Source organism: Xiphophorus hellerii, chromosome 15 (genome assembly GCF_003331165.1).
Source record: "Xiphophorus hellerii strain 12219 chromosome 15, Xiphophorus_hellerii-4.1, whole genome shotgun sequence".
Classification (NCBI taxonomy): Eukaryota; Metazoa; Chordata; class Actinopteri; order Cyprinodontiformes; family Poeciliidae; genus Xiphophorus; species Xiphophorus hellerii.
The window spans coordinates 3180300-3201108 of NC_045686.1; the positions used below are offsets into that span (position 1 = coordinate 3180300).

A 20809-nucleotide genomic window follows, 5' to 3' on the forward strand; every position below is an offset into this window, starting at 1 on the left:
CCTGTGTTGGACGTGTGTCCCCTGTGTTGGACGTGTGTACCCTGTGTTGGACGTCTGTGACCTGTGTTGTACGTGTGTCCCCTGTGCTGGACGTCTGTAACCTGTGTAGGACGTCTGTAACCTGTGTTGCACGTGTGTCCCCTGTGCTGGACGTCTGTAACCTGTGTAGGACGTCTGTCCAGTGTGTTGGACATCTGTAACCTGTGTTGGACGTCTGTCCCCTGTTTTGGACGTGTCCCCTGTGTTGGACGTCTGTAACCTGTGTAGGACGTCTGTAAGCTGTGTTGGACGTCTGTCCCCTGTGTTGGACGTGTCCAATGTGTTGGACGTGTGTCCCCTGTGTTGGACGTGTGTCCCCTGTGTTAGACGTGTCCCCTGTGTAGGATGTCTGTAACCTGTTTTGGACGTCTGTAACATGTGCAGGATGTCTGTCCCCTGTGTTGGACATACGTCATCTGTGTTGGACGTCTGTAACCTGTGTAGGACGTCTGTCGAGTGTGTTGGACATCTGTAACCTGTGTTGGATGTCTGTCCCCTGTGTTGGATGTGTCCACTGTGTTGGACGTGTGTCCCCTGTGTTGGACGTCTGTAACCTGTGTTGGACGTCTGTAACCTGTGTTGGACGTGTGTCCCGTGTTGGACGTCTGTAACCTGTGTTGGACGTGTGTCCCCTGTGTTTTTACGTCTGTAACCTGTGTTGGACGTGTGTCCCCTGTGTTGGATGTGTGTCCCCTGTGTTGGACGTATGTCGAGTGTGCTGGACGTATGTCGAGTGTGTTGGAGGTCTGTAACTTGTGTTGGACATCTGTCCCCTCTGTTGGACGTGTGTCCCCAGTGTTGGACGTATGTCATCTGTGTTGGACGTCTGTCCCCTGTGTTGGACGTGTCCCCTGTGTTGGACGTCTGTCCCGTGTTGGACGTCTGTAACCTGTGTTGGATGTGTGTCCGCTGTGTTGGACGTGTGTCCCCTGTGTTAGAGGTCTGTCCCGTGTTGGACGTCTGTCCCCTGTGTTGGACGTGTCCCCTGTGTAGGACGTCTGTAACCTGTGTTGGACGTGTCCCCTGTGTTGGACGTATGTCATCTGTGTTGGACGTCTGTAACCTGTGTTGGACTGTCCCCTGTGTTGGACGTCTGTAGCCTGTGTAGGACGTCTGTCGAGTGTGTTGTACGTCTGTAACCTGTTTTGGACGTCTGTCCCCTGTGTAGGACGTCTGTCGAGTGTGTTGGACGTCTGTCCCCTGTGTTGGACGTCTGTAACCTGTGTTGGACGTCTGTAATCTGTGTTGGACGTCTGTCGAGTGTGTTGGACGTCTGTAACCTGTGTTGGACGTCTGTCGAGTGTGCTGGACGTCTGTCGAGTGTGTTGGACATCTGTCGAGTGTGTTGGACGTCTGTAACCTGTGTAGGACGTCTGTCGAGTGTGTTGGACGTCTGTAACCTGTGTTGGACGTCTGTCCCCTGTGTTGGAAGTCTGTCCCCTGGGTTGGACGTCTGTAACATGGGTTGGACGTCTGTCACCTGGGTTGGACGTCTGTCACCTGGGTTGGACGTGTCCCCTGTGTAGGACGTCTGTTCAGTGTGTTGGACATTTGTAACCTGTGTTGGACGCGTGTCCCCTGTGTTGGACGTCTGTAACCTGTGTTGGACGTCTGTAATCTGTGTTGGACGTCTGTAATCTGTGTTGGACGTCTGTAACCTGTGTTGGACGTCTGTCGAGTGTGCTGGACGTCTGTCGAGTGTGTTGGACATCTGTCGAGTGTGTTGGACGTCTGTAACCTGTGTAGGACGTCTGTCGAGTGTGTTGGACGTCTGTAACCTGTGTTGGACGTCTGTCCCCTGTGTTGGAAGTCTGTCCCCTGGGTTGGACGTCTGTAACCTGGGTTGGACGTCTGTCCCCTGTGTTGGACGTCTGTCCCCTGTGTTGGACGTGTCCCCTGTGTAGGACGTCTGTTCAGTGTGTTGGACATTTGTAACCTGTGTTGGACGCGTGTCCCCTGTGTTGGATGTCTGTAACCTGTGTAGGACGTCTGTCCAGTGTGTTGGACGTCTGTAACCTGGGTTGGACGTCTGTAACCTGTGTTGGACGTCTGTCCCCTGTGTTGGAAGTCTGTCCCCTGGGTTGGACGTCTGTAACCTGGGTTGGACGTCTGTCCCCTGTGTTGGACGTGTCCCCTGTGTAGGACGTCTGTTCAGTGTGTTGGACATTTGTAACCTGTGTTGGACGCGTGTCCCCTGTGTTGGATGTCTGTAACCTGTGTAGGACGTCTGTCCAGTGTGTTGGACGTCTGTAACCTGTGTTGGACGTCTGTCGAGTGTGTTGGAGGTCTGTCGAGTGTGTAGGACGTCTGTTCAGTGTGTTGGACATTTGTAACCTGTGTTGGACGCGTGTCCCCTGTGTTGGATGTCTGTAACCTGTGTAGGACGTCTGTCCAGTGTGTTGGACGTCTGTAACCTGTGTTGGACGTCTGTAACCTGGGTTGGACGTCTGTAACCTGTGTTGGACGTCTGTCCCCTGTGTTGGAAGTCTGTCCCCTGGGTTGGACGTCTGTAACCTGGGTTGGACGTCTGTCCCCTGTGTTGGACGTGTCCCCTGTGTAGGACGTCTGTTCAGTGTGTTGGACATTTGTAACCTGTGTTGGACGCGTGTCCCCTGTGTTGGATGTCTGTAACCTGTGTAGGACGTCTGTCCAGTGTGTTGGAGGTCTGTAACCTGTGTTGGACGTCTGTCGAGTGTGTTGGAGGTCTGTCGAGTGTGTAGGACGTCTGTAACCTGTGTTGGACGTCTGTAACCTGGGTTGGACGTCTGTAACCTGTGTTGGACGTCTGTCCCCTGTGTTGGACGTCTGTAACCTGTGTTGGTTGCAGACGTCCCGTAGTGGTATGGAGGACTTTTGTGGAGCAAATTTTCACACTTGCTGTTATTTTGACTATATGCGGCATTTTCCCTTTTGCTTCTATTTTCTGTGATTGCAGCATTTTTGTGTTGCATTTGTCCCTGGTGAAAGTTGTTTTCTGATTATTGTTGGGGTTATTTAGCTCTTTTGGTTGTCTTTTCTTCAGAGTCAGGCTCATGCTGTTACATTGGATCATCTCTTTTGTCTCAGTGAGTCGCCCTGCCAGGCCCATTTCGCTTTGTGTATTGGTTTCCGTTTGACTGCCTGCTCTGCAACATCTCAGTCTCGCCTTTAAATAAAACTCTAATTGCAATCCATCTGCCCGTCCCCTGATGTTGTCCTCCTCTTCCCACTGACCCTGACAAAAAATTAAAAAAAGAAAACTCTCTGTCCTCTACAAACTTCCCAGCTGTCTCATACAGGTTCGGCTTTTCTCCAGATTCTTTAAAGGGATCCACATTTAGTTGTAACGATAGACTTTGTTTCAGAAATATTTATTTTAGATGTTAAAACAATATAGTAATAATTCTGTAGGCTACTTAAGTTTTATAAATCTCAATAAAATATTGTCACACGGACTTCGCCATGTTGCTGCAATGCATTCTGGGTAAATGATGTATGCTCGGTCAGATTGTGCTAGCTCCGTCCAGCTAACAGTTTTAAGCCTTTTCAAATTGAAATCGATGGGAATATAGAAATCAAGAGAGAAAGAGAAATCAAGACAAAGAGAAATCAAGAAATATGAATAATCAAGATGAGGAGAAACAAACAGAGGAGGAGGGAAGAGTTGGCCGAAGAAGCTCCTGGTATTTTGCTGCTGCCTTCAACTTCATAAATTAAACAATGAATGACATGGACCTCTGATTGGACTGTGTGATCCGGTAAGCACTTCTATTGTTCTGTGTCCAGTACGGTAACAGCTGTTTAGGGTCCGGTGTTGGTCCGTGGTTTCACATTCAGTAACAGCAGCAGTAGCATAAGCTATGTTAGCATTTCAAAGAGTTTCCTGTGCTGCCTGTCTGATGTTTGTCCTAGTGTTTTTCACTCCGGCAGCAGCGGGGTTTGGCCGCTTTGTGGATAAAAACTGTTGGTACGACATTTATTTTTAGCTTGTAAAGGTAACAACCACCTGTTAGCCTTCATCAGTTTTGCTCGTACAAATAACATAAAGTCTTCTGGAGAGAAATGTTGAGTGCACAAATTGGTCCTTTGGAAGTTGTGTTCGGCTTTTTTTGACCATGCTGAAGTGATACAGACTCACCTCACTATTTGTTTTTATTTTTATTTTTTAAATTACAGCCAACAGCAATGCAGTGTGGTAATATCTAAAATTACATCAATCAAATGCAATATGATAAACAACTCAGGTAACGTTAGCCTTCCTGTTTACTCTGTAGATTTCAGTACAGAATGGATCATCAACTCATCAGGTGAAGAAATGGCCACCTCCATGAGTGAAAAATATAAGAAAATTTTTTGAAGTAATTATGACTTTTGCCGTATCACAAACAGCATTTTGTAAGTTAAAAGGAAAATTACAACTTATTTAGGCCAACATGTTCAACTAATAGTGGATCCCTAAAAAATCTAAATGCTTTCATGCACAAATTGTTCAAATAACAAAGACTGGTGGATCTGTTCACCTTCTGGTACTGATCCTTGGAGGCCATGGCTTCCTCAAGCTGCTGCTGAGTGTAGGCGTAGATGGCAGAGCGGTACGTTGTCCCGACATCGTTCCCCTGACGCATTCCTGAAAACACACATGTTCATTTTTTAAAACGAGGATCTCGATGGCAGCGTGGCGTCTTTGTCTTCGGTGCTTGGAAAACGACAACTGACAGCATTTCCAAAAATATAACCTGTCTTTTTCTGTCTTGGCAGAACTGAAAGCTGTTTTTTCATGACTGATCATGTCATCGTTTCACTGTCAGCTTGTCAGTCTGTCAGCCTCAATGTTTCAAGCTTTCCAAGGCTGGCTCACATATGTGATGCTCTATTAATCAGTCGAATGTAGGAACAGGTTTGAAAATTATAGATATATTGATCATATGTAGCAGTACATAGCGAGCAGAAACTAGCAGTGGGGATTTATCCTGATAAATTTCTTAATTTTATAAGAATTTTGACATATCGTTGTCACAAGAAATTCCAATTAATGATGTTTAAACCCCCCAAACTGTTCTCACTGTCAAGATTGATAGTTTTTACTATTTTTTCCACTGTTTGTTCAATGAAAGCATAAACAAATATCAATAAATTAAAAAATACTGTGATACTAATCACAGTTCTATATATACTTGTGTCGTAAAGAAGCACATTACAAATGGGACTGGGAATAGTCCCAGAAGTTGTTATTGCAAGTAATAATGTTGCTGCTTTGACACCATTTTTAAGTAAAATATTGGAAACACATTCTCAAAAATCAATAAACTTTCAATTCTGATGAACATTTCACTCTGGAACTTGAAGACATTTTAAATATCCAAAATAAGTAAACAAAACAACAGAAACAACAAATAAAATGAATTATGAAGTTTCTAGAAACAAAACTTTTCTTCAAATTAAGTGCTAGTGGAGAACAAATCACCAGACTGAAGACATTTAGCATCCAGTTTTGGTAGAGAAAAACGATAAATCATGCAAATAGAAATTATTGAGTTTGTTTTAATTTATGAAGCGATTAATTGATTAATTAATTTATTGCTTATTGCGACAGGTCTAGTTGTGTTTGTTTAGTCATTGATGCTGCTGTGTCATGGACTCAGTCATAACAAAGGCTGATTAGCATGGCCACCGATGACAGCGGATAAATATTTTCCTAAAACAGTGAGTTGTTTCTCCACCATTAGAACATTTAGCAGCGCATTCATGAGTTGATTGACAGCACTAAGACCCTCCTCCTGGCTCTGATTGGTTGTTATTGGTGCATTTCTTCAGACAGCAGTAACAGCTCAAAGAGGAGATGGAGATGTGTTTTCACCCATTATCTGTCTCATATTACACTGTCACAATATGGTAACAGTTTTAATATGTAAAAAACAAAATTGTTTATAAAAGTTGCAAGCTGCAGCTTTAAGTCTGTGTTGCCCACACCTAATAGAAACTCAAAAATAAAACCCCTCCTGTTCTATTTCCAGGATTTAGTCACGAATGTTGTGTTTACCTTGAGTGGGATTGTGACTTTCCCAGAAAACCTTCAGCAGGCTGTTGAAGCTGATCTTCTCTGGATGGTAAACAACTCGCACCACCTCAGTGTGGCCGGTTCTGCCTGCAAAATACAACCATCAGCATCAATGCTAGAACTTAAATATAAGTAAATGCAAAATTATTTTTCATCTATTTAGGGAAAAGAAGCTAGAACCAACCAACAGTTAGGCAACATTCACACAGCGAAAGTGACCCAAATCAGATTTCTTCGCCCATTATGCAGCACATATCAGACAGACCGATGTTCATGGCAGTCGAATCGGCCCAATGCCGATCTTTTCTCCCCCTCAAAGAAATTGGATTTGAGCCTCTTCCAATTGTGGAAATTAATCGGATACGTATCAATCATGTCGCATTTTACCCGGTTTTTACTTCATGGAAGTGAGACATGCATCATAATTCTGCACCAGACTCGGTAAATCAGGCCATAAATAATGGCTGAAAATTATAATTATGAAATTATGAAACACTGAGAAGGGCATTTATCGCATTGTTTGCCATTTATCATTCTAAATGTTTTATAGGAATTTTGATTTATCGTTACTCCAATAAATTCTAATTCAAGATGTTTAAAACCCGTTAAAACTGTCTTTATTGTTTGGATTGTTAAGTTTTACCATTTTTTCCCACTTTTTTCCCACAAGTGCATCAATAGATACAAATAATTTTGAAAAGATGATTAAATGCATTTAGTGAGTGCAGCTTGGTTGTACAGATCACACGTTTTTGTAAGACTGGTGTCTGATGTATCACAAATGTTTTTCAAGAGCAGTATTTGTGTTTGTGGGGCTGTGATTGCTTTAGCATGCAGATACAACCTTAAAGTAACCTAATCAATACTTCTTATCGCCATGTTTATCATTATTACATTATTAGCACAAAATATCCTGATAAAACTTTAAGTTAATATCGCCCACCGCTCAGTGCATCACATCCCATCACTTTCAGTTCTGACTCCAAACCCAAACAGACTTCTCTGCAGTCAATCAGAGAACCAAACATGGAGAAGCAGCATTCAGTTTCTACGCTCCACTAATCTGGAACAAACTTCCAGGAAAATGAAAAACTTCTGATTCACTGAATTCCTTCAAATCAAGGCTAAAAGACCTGATTGCTTAGATCTGCTTCTGTTTAATTAGAACTGGAACATTGATCAACATATCTCATCTTTATTGATTTTGAAGATGACATCTGACAAAACATAATGGTGACTGTATGATGTTTCATGACTTTGAGCTGCCTTGATAAAAACTTTGTATAATCTAACTTTAAGACTGTTGGATGATCCTCTTTTTGCTACAATCGCAAAACAAACTAAATCAAATCAAACCCTTTCAGCAGGTATTGATCATTGGCAGAAAGTACTAAAATAATCTTTTGATTTGGTTGAGTTTATATTTTTGTGGCATAAAGTGATTGAATCATATAATTCAATCACCTTCATAGCAGAAGCTTTAATGCTTTAATACTAGAAAATTTCGGAAGAAATTTAGCCGGGGCCTGCCAAGGCGCGCCCGTCGGGCATGGGCCCGGCGTCGTCACGCTACAAATCGGCATCGACGCTAAAGAACGCCGCAACGTAATCAGTGGCACGCGGAGAACCGCAAGAACGTTAAGTAAGGCGGACGTGCACCATTCAGTATTATAAAGTAAGTATATCAGCTAAAATCAGCAGAAACGCTAATGTTAGCGTCATTGCTTTCATAAGTATGTGGGAAATCACTAGGATATTTTCTGTAATTGATTTACTCCATTCAGTATACTAAACATTGCTAAAAAGTAAAATAAATAGCTAATAGCTTATTGAAGCTAAAATGCTAACGCTAATGAACCTTGCATTGAACTGTTTAGTAACAGTTCAATGCTCATAAACTGCAGGAAGGCAGTTCATTAGCATTTACCTAATGATTTTCACAAATATAAATTTTCAATAACGCACACACACAACATATTACAGTTTAAAAATATATATTGACCTTATGTTAAAGATTTCTACAAACTTTTTACAGGTAAAGTTTACAATGAACCAAAATTACAACGTTTAAAGAATACCATAAATTTAAGAATCTAATGTCTCTGCAATAAAAAGAAATTGCTATCTTTTTTATTTTTAAACAACACCTCATATTGTTAAATAACTGATTTTATGTATTCAAGTTTTAAATATTACATTTGAGTTTGCATGGATGTAAAATTACTGCTCAGTTTAAAAATTACAGTATTTTTAAACTGAGCAGTTTAACAATATGCTCAGTATTTTTAAACTGCTCAGCTAAACTTCGCTCTTTAGCTCGTTAGCTTGTCGATGTTTCAGTTTTATTCGCTGGGAAAATTATTCTTTGTCTGCTTTGAAGATAAGCAGACAAATAATAAAAAACAAGTTTTGATATTAACTCTCAACTTCATTCACAAAACTTTTTCGTTATTTATTACACAACGAACATGCATTTCACATAAGAACAAAACAATGAGGTGACGTTGCCTGTCCTTGAACACAACGCTGATCCCTCTTCACCCTGTCACCAACTCACACACATCCTCATTGTGTTGTGTTCTGTAAATAAACAAAACACAAGCAAAATCAATAAACTATATGCATATTCCAGTATACTGAGTTTTGGTTTTACATTCATTCTATTTAAATGTAGTTTGTTCGTGCTTACCAATGTTTTCTGGCCGGATGTCAGGCACCGTTTTCCCCTGGTCAGTTCGTCGATGTCTGGTTTTAGTTCTATTCTGTGGCAATCCGCAAAACGGCGTGTAGGTTTTCGTCAGTAATGCGCGATCTGTGCTTGGTCTTGTTTAAAGTCATTATTGAAAACATCTGTTCGCACAGATAGGTGCTTCCAAACGTGGACAAAACACGAGCTGCATGGAGTCGAAGCTGTGGCATCAAATCAGGGGGCAGTAGACGGTAAAAGTCCTCGATTGAAACATCACGGGACTTCGCTCTTTAGCTTCTTAGCTTGTCGATGTTTCAGTTTTATTCGCTGGGAAAATTAATAATCAGCTTGAGGTGACTCTGCTGCACTCTAGTGGCGAGAAGCCGTAATGTTGGTTGGTAAGAATCGGAAGGCATTATGGGATATGTAGTTTGTAGTCAATTCGTGCTCAAAACCTATTTTAAGTCAATCAATGGGGCTGTAAAACGGTGGTAGGGGGGAGAGGGCCACATAAAATGACGTAGCGGGCCACATGTGGCCCGCGGGCCTTGAGTTTGACACATGTGCAATAGAGGATCTATCTGCTGCTCATGCAAAACAGTCTATTTTAATCCCATGTGTAATAGTCATTGGGTTAAATCAGTTATATAATGCTGAAAACGCAAGTAGTTGATGTAAAAATATTCAAGGCTTTTATTTTGAAATTTTCAGTATGCTTCATTTCAAAGGGCCAAACTAATCCCATGTGTAACAGTGCTTTGGATGAAAAAGTCAAATAAAGCCAAAAAGAGCAATTACATGATGTAAAAATATTCAAGGCTATTATTTTGAAATTTTTGTTAAGCTTCATTTCAAAGGGCCAAACTAATACCATGTGTAACAGTGCTTTGGATGAAAAAGTGAAATAAAGCCAAAAACAGCAATTACCTGATGTAAAAATATTCAAGGCTTTTATTTTGAAATTTTCATCAAGCTTAATTTTAAATTGCCACACTAATCCCATGTGTAACAATTGCTGGGTTAAATCAGTTATATAAAGCTCAAAAGAGCAATTTTCTGATGTAAAAATATTCAAGGCTTTTATTTTGAAATTTTTGTTAAGCTTCATTTCAAAGGGCCAAACTAATACCATGTGTAACAGTGCTTTGGATGAAAAAGTCAAATAAAGCCAAAAAGAGCAATTACATGATGTAAAAATATTCAAGGCTTTTATTGTGAAATTTTTGTTAAGCTTCATTTTAAAGTTCAAAACTAATCCCATGTGTAACAGTTACTGAGTTAAATCAGTTATATACAGCCCATAGCAGCAAGTAGTTATAAAGGCCAGTTCAGTCCTGATCTGTTTCAACTGAGGATAGTTAGAACTACAATGATGCGTATTTGTAGTCCAAACCAGCAGCCAATAGCCTCTTGAGATCCGTTGCTATGTTAAATAAGTTTCACACCAAGGTGTGAACTGTTAGTGAAAGAGCCTGAGAGCCTCAGAAAATCCTGTCGCATGACTTTGCTCTGAAGCACCGTGACAGAAAACCGTACGGTCTAGATAAATTTCGAAAACATTTTACCGGAGCAGACAGGCGTATCAATGTCAGGACCGATTTTGATACTAATCGTGCGATATTTGTGGGCGTGATGGCGATTTCAAAAATGATTTAGGTGGAAAAAGTTGTCTTGATCTCTCACTCTAATCAGCGAGAGAAGCACTCTAACTTTAGGAAAAATGAGAAACTTTGGGTCGCTTAGAGACAAATTGTGGACAAACCGTAACTGGTATCGACGAGCCGTCTTCACTTTCGAAGAGATCACAGACGTATCTACAAAATGAAATTTGAATGGCATTTCTAGGTGAATTTGTGACGACACAGAAAATCCTCAAAAATAGGGTATTTCCAGGATTTTTCCCATTGACTTATAATGGGGTTTTTTTCGTAGTTTTTTGGGAATTATGTCGCCACGTTAAGCCCAAATCCCACCAAAAATAATAGCTCCAATGGCGTGAATTTTCTGCACGTTTTGATACCTCATTTGTAGGTGTGCACCCAGCGGTATGAGCCGCATTAACGGTTACGGAAGAAAAATAAAGAATATTAAAGAGACGCTTTTCTCCGACAATAGTAATAGGTTCCTGCCATTGCTTTGCATGGCAGGCCCCAATAAGAGCTTTAGGATTTCTTTTTTTTTTTTTTTAGATGCACGACCTTAAAAACAGAGCAGATTTACACAAGAAAGACACAAAATACATCAAGTGTCCTTGAAAGGCCAGGCTGGTCCAAAACTGATTTTCTGCAGAAGAAAGATTTCCTCTGCTGCGAGTCAAACAGCAGCTGGCGCTGGTAATGAGTGTGACCCATTACGTGACACCTCATCTTCTCCACGTCTCTCATTCCACCTCCACTCCTATGTCTTTCTCTGCCTTATTACGTTTTTAATATCAGGAGTTATGGATTCCTACGGCAGATATTGGCGAACAGAGACAAAGCAGCGGTCCGCATTAAATTAATGTCTCACCAGGCCAATCTCGCAAGAATAAATTCATCTCGGACTGGATGGGAAATACAGTAAAGATTGGAATCGGAGCAGAAAATAAAGCGGCAGCTGGTAGGAAATGTACATCCAGGTGCCAAATGATCTCATAATCAGGCTGTTACTCAGAATGAAGCAGTCAGGTGAACGTGTTGGATTACCAAGCGGACAAATTTTCTAATTCTGGAGAAGTTTTTAAGTCTTTTATGCCAGAAAATAAGTTTCACTGTTTGCAGCATGAAAAAGACAATATAAACCAAAAACGTGGCCAACTTTACCATTCATTTGTGGTATTTTTCTTCACATTTTGCACATCTAATTTGACTGCATACTAAAAATTACACACACTGTCTTTTTTCACACAGACTGTGTACTGTTGTTATTTCTCTCAGCCTTGGAAACAACATAAATGAGTCCCAGAGGACAACCTAACACCAGGAGCAGAATGCGACTTAACTCTCATCCCTTTCAAAGCCTCAAACTGTTTAGCAGAAGAGCTGCTCAAATCCAGGTGCTTTGCCATCCTGGAGCTCAATCAATAATAACTGGTCTAAAGAAGCAGAGTAAAGTTATGTGCAACTTCATGAAGAAAAGAAAAAGGTTTCTGATAGTTTGATGCAAATATGAGTAAAACAGCTTTAAATGAAAAGTATAAATGGCTTCAAACTTGTGTTTTTTGTGCTTTAATCACCATTTACTCAGAAGGTGAAGTTGGTTTGAGAAAATAAGTTTTCTTGTTATGATTTTAAAATTACTGTTCATGCCTCATATACCTTGCATGTAGCTAGAATGTTCTCCAGTTAATTTCTAATTATTTTTGACTGTTTATTTCAGTCTTCCAAATGATAAGTGCCCTTCTTGACACAAAAATACACCTGGAATGACCCAAAGTAGGGAACAGTATGTACAACCAGGGACTTTCCTGAAAGTTTGCATGTATGCCCACAACCATTCTCAAGCATTTGTTCATCTGGCTTGTATAAAAAACAAGCAAAAAAACTATTTGTTACTTAAAACATGCATGCAAAAAAAACCCTTAGTCGTGTACAAAAAGCTCAGTGGAAACCAGCATTATTGTGACTGTTTTCATAACATCAATGAAAAAAAAACCCACAAGCAAAACAATTAAGAAAGAAATGGAAACAAAAAAAGTGATTTGAAAACAAAAATGTTGAAAGAAAAATAATGTAAAACTGAAATATGATTTGACACTGAAAAAATTGAAAGAAAAAGGAATATTTGATGCTAAAAAAATCTAACCTTAAAAAAGATTTGAAACAGAAAATTTTCAAACTTAAGAAGGAAAACAATGAAAGATTTGAAACTGAAAAAATTAAACAAAACAAAGATTTGAAGCAAAAAGAAATTTCTAACCTGAAATAAGATTTTTTTTTAAACTAAGAATTAACTTCAAGAAAGATCAGTTAGAAAAATTGTAAAAAGATTTCCAAGAAAATGTATGAAGAAAGCTGTCAATAAATGAGAGACAAAAAATAACAGCAACTCAACCTGAGAGGAACAGCGTGGGAGTGTTTTCAAATCTACAAACAGGTACTTCTTCTCAAAACAGAGTAAAAATATGCAGATCTAATCAACACAAATTGGACCTAAGCTGATTTGACATTAAAAATTTAACCAACAGTGAATATTCAGGTATTGTCTTTCCTGAATATGTTAAGGTTGGAGGAGCACTTTATTCAGCCAAGTGGCCTCTTTCAGCAAAGACACAGAGCTAATTAAAAACGCTCTATTAAGAGTTAAACCAGCTCTCTTTACGCAGAGTTTCCTATTTATATCTAAACTGTCTACACCATACAAACTATGAAATGCTACAGTAACTTTCTGATAAGAAGTAATGAAGAAGGAGCCAAACACACAAGAAATATGATTTAAAAACAAACCAAATCTCCTCGATTTGTCCGGGGAGAAAACATCTACATGAGTAACACAGTCAACCGTGACTCTAAACATGACTCACAAATTCATACGTGGGATCTCCTCTCCTCCAATAACCCTCCAAAGCCGATAAGTCAAGCGCTCAACTTGTTCCTTCAAGCATTTGAAATGTATTCAAGTTCAGTTTCACACCATATATCCAAATGTTGGACAAGAATCGAGGAAAAATAAAGAACAACTTTGAAACTTTTGCAGTTTAGTCTGTAATCTTCAAACAGTGTATTAAATATATTCAGCATTTTATCAGCAATTATGTTTACTTAGTGATTTTTGGTGCAGATTTACCAAATTATAGCAAATTAGAGATGGGTATCATATGTTCAAATATATTGATTTAAAGATGACTTATTATGGACATTTTGTATTTTTATGTTCTTTCATTTGGGTTTCTGCTGCTTATAAAAACAGACAAAGTGATTAAACCCCCCCCCAAAAAACAAGTAAGTAAAATAAATTAATGTTTGTTTTTTTGGTGTCTGGAAAATTAGCCATTTCAAAAAACTCCTGAGTGTAACGTCACAAATCAGAAGGAACTGCCCTGCTACCTGGCAACGCAGGAAAGCACAGCCCTGTTACCTGGCAACCCCAGGGAAGCACAACCCCTTTATCTGGCAACCCCAGGGAAGCACAGCCCTGCTACCTGGCAACACAGGGAAGCACAGCCCTGCTACCTGGCAACACAGGGAAGCACAGCCCTGTTACCTAGCAACTGAAGATATTGACCATCACCGCTCTCAACAAATTCACTAGATGTTTACGGCTCTGCTGTTATTTTGCTAAATTCAAATAACATTTATGCTGTTATTTACATGTTTAAGTTTCAGTAACGATCAACAGTGTGACAGGAAGATGTAAGAACATATTTATGATGGGCTTTTTTTAACTCTGCAGAAATAATTTTGACCCTATCAGAAGTTGCTAAAATCAATAATAAATTCAAACTTGTGCACTCAAAGCTGCAAATTGTAACTTTTATAAAAATTATTTTTTTGACATATTTGTTAAAACGGTCACTACGTTGTGACAGTATGTTATGAGACAAATAATCTGTGAAATAAAAAAAAAAATCCTCTTTCTTCTCCCAGTGCAAACTAGAAGCAACCAATCAGAGCCAGGAGGCGGGTCTTAGTGCAGTCAATCAGTAAGGCCATGCTAAGGCTAGCTAGCATGGCCACCAATTGTGGCAGATAAGCAGTTTTCCTATAACTGTAAGTTGTTTCTCTGCCATTAGCACATTTAGCAGTGCGTTGATAAGGTTGATTAACAGCGCTAAGACCCTCCTCCTAGCTCTGATTGGTTGTTTTTGATCAGGAGCAGGCATTTCTTCAGATGGCAATAGCAGCTCTTTTCATATATTATCTGTCTCATAAACTGACACAACTTGGTGAAAGTTTTAACAAATATCTAAAAAACATATTTTTAGTCCTTGTTTTTTAAAATCATATAGTTGCAGGTTTTATTTCCGATTTCTCATCCTCATCTAATAAAGATAAACTCATAAACAGTTTGACAAAATAAAACCAAGTGATACAGTAACAGACAGGTGGTGATGCGGGGCTAATGATGGATTTGCTGTGTGCTGGCGGACTGGAAGAGCCACTGGGGGGTCTGGACACACATCACACACACAGAAATAGTCGCTGCTCAGAGCGGTCAGGCATCAATAGCTGCCTTATCCATGCCCCGGTTTAATAGGGCCTGAGGGAAATGAGGCGCTCCTCTGTTTCTGTCCTGTTTTCCACAGTTTATTAACAGTCAGTAGAAAACACATGCATGGGTGTGTGTGTGTGTTGGTATGTAGAGGCTACCTGTGCACACTTCCTCATACGTGGCGTTTGGAGTGTAGCCGCCAGAGTAGCCCACTTGGGTGGAGTAAACTCCCTTTTGTGTCCAAAACTTCCTCTCTGCTCCCCAGAAACAGCCCATGCCTTACAGAAACCAGAATGGAGATGTTTATATATCACATCTTTTCTCCTGTTTTAAATTAATTATTTCCTATATAGCACGAATCGTCTGGTGTATTTTGACTCTTACCAAACATCACCATCTGTGTCCCCTCTGGAAAGGGCGGAATAGTCCTGTTTCCATTCACATCATGTTTGGCTGCATGAAAAGGGACAAAATATTGAAGTTATTAACAATAAAAAATTTATTTAGCAAATGTTTTACCTGTTTTCTTCAACTCCACCAAATTACAAAACAAGACAAAATGACTGGAAAACCACACGTTTATGTCCAAAAGCCTTGGGAAACATGTTAGAGGAAATGGCATCCTAAACACTTAGAAACAGTCAATCTGTTTTAAATAAAAGTCTGGTTGCATCTGTCAATAAACTGAAAATTATAGGTTTATTTTAAAACATAATGATTGAAAACATACAAGCAAATCAGCACAGCAACAGACATATATTCAATAACCATCTAGGTCTGATATTACAGTCAAATTCTATAAATTAGAATACGTGTCCCAATTCTTCTCTATTGTTAGATTTAAATTACCTTTTGAAAACCTTTAAGAAGATAATAAACATATTTTTAACACACCAATTTTGAAAAACCTATTTTTTTTGCATCTAATCAACAACTGGATGTTACTACTGGCAGAAAATATGATAAAAATTACAAGAAATGGTAGGAGTATGATGCACGGCATGTTTTTTGATGACTTCTCGCATGAACAAACTTATTCAAGTGTGATTTTAATTGAATTTCTTATTTAATCGAAACGCCACACTTGCAAAATTGTGTTATTTCAACATGAGACAAAGTTTTATGAACATTTTTAATGGAAAAATGAGTCCACTTGTTTAATTGGCTTAAAAGGGAATTTTTTGTTGTCAGTATTACACCATGTTATTATTCTAAAACATAAATACAGAATACAAGAGTAGAAAGGTTATAGAAACTGTGAAAATGCAGTCTGAAAGCATGTAAATTCACAAAATATTCAAGTTTGTTTCCCATTATTCTTCCCTTTCAAATGTTTTGATGCATAAATGTTCAGCTTCCTCCTCACTAAAGACGTACATGTTTATTAATGGAGAACGTACAGAGAAACCCAGAACACGGCACAAAGTCTACCTAAAAGCTGAGAGTACACACAGTGACCCAGTTAAAGATTTTCAGAGCAGCTGCGCTCAGTCCAATCAGCGGCGAGCCAGAGGTGCATGAGGAAGAATGCGAGGCCGTGCAGCCACCTGCCTGAGCCAGCGCGCATTAACTTTGGCTTGCTGCAGGCTGCGCGTGTGTGCAGATGGCCTACTGAGGGGGAGGAAGATGGATTCAAAAAAAATTGGAATGATGGGGGGAGAATAAAAATGAAGCAAACATCTGGATCCACACACATTCACGTTCAGCGTCTTCATGCATAGATGCATAATTGTCATGAGGGCGGCATGCTGATAGACAAAAGCTAGAGAACGGGTGCAGCCAAGCAATCAGCAACACACACGCAGAGTGATAATCAGCTTGAGGTTTCTGTTCTGCTCTCAGCATTCTCAAGATTTGCAAACACGCATCATCTGCATCTGAGTCAGTGAGTTTAGTCTGATTGCATGAGGAGCCTTTTATTGTGAAGGATTCGGATGCTCCGTACTCTGCACAGGGAACGTTTCAGTTGCTGCAGGGAAAACATCTCAGCCTCTTTAAAGAGGATTATTCATGTTCCTGAAGTCACTGCTGTTTTTTCAGAACAGCATCCATACATGCAAAATTCATGTGTATTTCTTCTGAAAACTCCACCTTTAAAAAATATCTTTCTACATATTTTTTAAAACTGTCACCATGTCGTGATCGTTTGCTATGAGACAGATAATCTGAGAAAAGACTGATCTCCTCCACCTCCTTCCCATTTTTGAAGAAATACACCAAAAACAACCAATCAGAGCCAGGAGGAGGGACTTAGTGCTGTCAATCAAGTTTGTGTACTTGCAGCTAAATGTGCTAATGACAGAGAAAACTGTCTATCTGCTGTCATCATTGACTATGCTAACCAGCCTTAGCTAGACTGTCATTGACAGCGCTAAGACCCGCCTCCTGGCTCTGATTGGTTGTTTCTAGTTGGAACTTGGAGAAGGCGGAGGAGTTTGATTTGTTCACACATTACCTGTCTCATAACTAACTGTCACCATGTTGTGACAGTTTCAACAAATATGTAAAAATTACATAAAGCAGCTTTAAAATGGACAATTTCTTAGCCTAACAATCCCTACAACATGACAAATATATACTTCACATAAAAAGTATTCAACCCTTTTCATATTTCATATTTTATGTCTTCTAAAAATCAATCATGATCAACATAATTTGGATAGCTTATAAAAAATAAACAAAATACATTGATATTAAAATGAAAAGTAATTTCTACAAAATAATGACTCAAATAGTCATCTCCTGTAGAATGACTGACCTAATTCAACAGAGGTCCATCCAATTGGTGCAAATAGTCTCACAATGTAGAATGGAAATTTACTTTACATTTATTTTTCAGCTAGACAGCGACCCGAAGCATTTTTTTTCATATTTTTGACTTTTCAATTTTAAAAATTTCTAATTTTTTTCTGAGATAAACGTAAAATTTCTGAGATGTTTTGGTAGAAATTACCGCTATGTTTTTTTTCATCTACAATGACTCCAATACGCTGTCATAGCAATCATCTATTTTCTATTTCACGTTACATATTTTTATTTTAATATGTAATTGTAAGTATTTTGTGGAAATCAGTTTTGACTGTGACAATATTTTTTATCCAAAAAGTAAATTTTGTTGATCATGATTGATTATTAAAAGAAATAAAAATATAAAATATCCAAATACTTCTTGTAGGCGCCGTAGAATTGCTGTTATTTTTCTTGCGTTATTTTTGACAGCCACAGTAAACCAAAGCATAACTAAATTATTAAGCTAACATTTTCCAAAAGGAACAAAGCAACCAGCTCCTCCTACAAAACTGACTTTATTTTCAACCGCAGAAGCAGCAAAGACACCAGAACAAAGTCAGCGATGCCCCAGTTTTCAGATGCTACAAATCCTGCAGGAAAGCTCCAAATAAAACATGCAAACTAAATGTAGAAAAGAAATAAAGGTTGGTGAACAACACACACAGCATTCTTCTGCATCCCTCAAATCTTAATGATTTTAAATGGAGATTTAAAATCCCGAGACGGATCCTCAGCCTCGTTTTTCCTCCCTCCTTTGCTCACATTATCCTCTGTCTGTGTGTTGCTGTGTGTGCGTGTGTGTGTGTGTGGGGGTGTGTGTGTGCGGGTGTGTGTGCGCGTGTGTGTGTGTTGGTAATGGCGGCCTTCAGGGAACTGCAAAGGCATGTTCATTACAGGACACAAACACACACACACACACGCCCGCACACACAGATAAACAATTTAAATGTAAATGTCAGTAGGAAAGAAAATAAGTCCAGACAGAATACTAATGAGTTTAACAGCTCACCGAGTGTGTGACAGAAGAATCAAGAAACAGCAAAGAAGCAGCAGAAGATACAGATCAGCTGCTTTTTATTTCTGTCCTGCTGTGCAGCGGATGCACTTGTGTATCTTCACATGTAAACATCTTCCTCAGATGAAGAGAGTCCAAGAACACACCTTCAGCTGTTAGGACTTGTTCAAATAAGTGGTGACAAACGAGTGAAAAGATTTTGTTTTTTTGTTTTGTTTTAAACTGATTTTGCGTCTCTTAAATATATTCTTCATGATTGTTGATTTTCTGAACAAACAAAATGATTAATAAACCACAATGAACGCTTTTTTTTTACTTTCTGGCATGAAGACTTGGTTTATTTGACCTGTCCATCCTCACAGAAAAGTAACACACAGACACAATAACTACAATGTGGTAGTAGAGCCATGCTAAGAAAATGTTAAAAAAAATACAATTATGAGAATAAAGTCAGAAAGGTATGATGATAAAGTCATAAGATTACAAGGAAAAAGTCATATTACAACTTTATTGCTATATTATTCTCATCATTTCAACTTTATTCTTTTGCGACTTCCTAATCGTCTTAATTCGGCTTTTTCTTCTACGACTTTATTCTCATAATATGACTTTATTCTTGTGCAAGTTTATTCTCATAACTTTAGTCTCGTGATATGACTTTATTCTCAAAAAATATTATTTATTCATTTATTTAACTATGTATTTAATTTCTCTTTGGGATCAATAGAGTATTTTTGATTTTGAATCTATTCTCCTATTATTACCACTTTGTTCTCATAATGTTATGAATTTACTCTGGTATGACTTTATTCTCAAATTATAACTATTCTCATACAATTATGACTTTATTCTTGTCTGGGTCATTTTCAATCGCTTTTTAAAACTTATTTTTATTCATTGGCATTTAATTGAGGCCTGATATTGTAACTTTTCAGCTGTAATGTTCTATTTAAATTTTTTTGTATTATAATTATTTTTCTTTTCAGCAACTTATTCTACTGTGTTATTGCCTTTGTACAGCATTTGGTGCAGTTTTAACCTGCTTTCAAAAGTGCAATATAAATAAATTTGACATTGACATACAACTTTATGTTTATTGTCGTAATATTATGACTTTATTCACATACAAGTATGTTCTCGTAATTTTATTTTTCAAGTTTTTGCTAGTATGGCTCTAACACTCTGTTGTACTTAAAGTTGTAGCTTGAAATATATACATATATATATAAATAAGTATGGTTTGAAACAAAAGTGACCAAGTTGGTTTCTGTTAAAACCAGAAATGTTGGCAGTTTTCCTCCATGTTTTAAGCTGTGAAGTTGTGATTTCAGCTTCATGCTAGTCGGGTCAATCTGAGCCATAATCAACTGCTGCAGCCAATTAAGGTCGCTGCAGGCAACATCAGGCTAATTTTAGCACACATGTAGTACTAAAATAGTCCACTCCAATAACATCATGAGACTTTTTTATATTCATCTTTTGGATGAAGCCACATTGATATGGGAAGAACAGACGAACAGAGCAGAAAGCCAGACCAAGAGATTCCTCAGAGAATGAGGTCAGACTGTAGATTTATGATTAAATAAAACTAAAAGATGACCAGCAACACCAGGCTGCAGAAACAGAAATCTAGTTGTCAATACAGGCTCTGGGTCTGTGTTATTCTTGTCTTGCATCAATGCATCATAAAAACTAAATTCTTTATAATATTAGATAGAAAAGTTGATTTCTGTTGTGTTTTTTAGCATTAGCTGCTGCACTGCAAAAACACAAAATCGTACCAAGTAATTGTTGGTCTAATTTCTAGTGCGAACATTTCACGTATGAGATGGGAAAAATGTCTTGTTATAAGTTAAATAATCTACCAGTGGAAATAGTAATTTTTTAGTTAATACTTAGAAGTTATTGACTTAAAACAATCTCCTACATCTTGCTGAAAAGTTTTGTCTTATTTCAAGTGTACTGAGATATTTGCACTAGAAACTAGACCAAAATTACTTGGTAAGATTTTGTTTTTGCAGTGTATTGTTGTCGTAATGTTAACATTTCCAACTTGATACCATTTTCAAAACTGTTTTAGGTTTTACATTACTCTCATATTATTTTGACT

The 20809-nt window shown here is 38.6% G+C and overlaps 1 protein-coding gene across 1 annotated transcript in view; it reads right to left on the reverse strand.

Moving 5' to 3' along the window:
* msraa (methionine sulfoxide reductase Aa) overlaps positions 1–20809 on the reverse strand; it is a 97678-nt gene that overhangs the window by 66917 nt on the left and 9952 nt on the right. The window contains exons 2-5 of the mRNA XM_032585784.1: positions 15279–15347; positions 15053–15172; positions 6059–6163; positions 4539–4645 (exon numbers count right to left, since the gene is read on the reverse strand). Coding sequence (XP_032441675.1) covers positions 4539–4645; positions 6059–6163; positions 15053–15172; positions 15279–15347 — 401 coding nt within the window. The remainder of the gene's footprint in view (positions 1–4538; positions 4646–6058; positions 6164–15052; positions 15173–15278; positions 15348–20809) is intronic.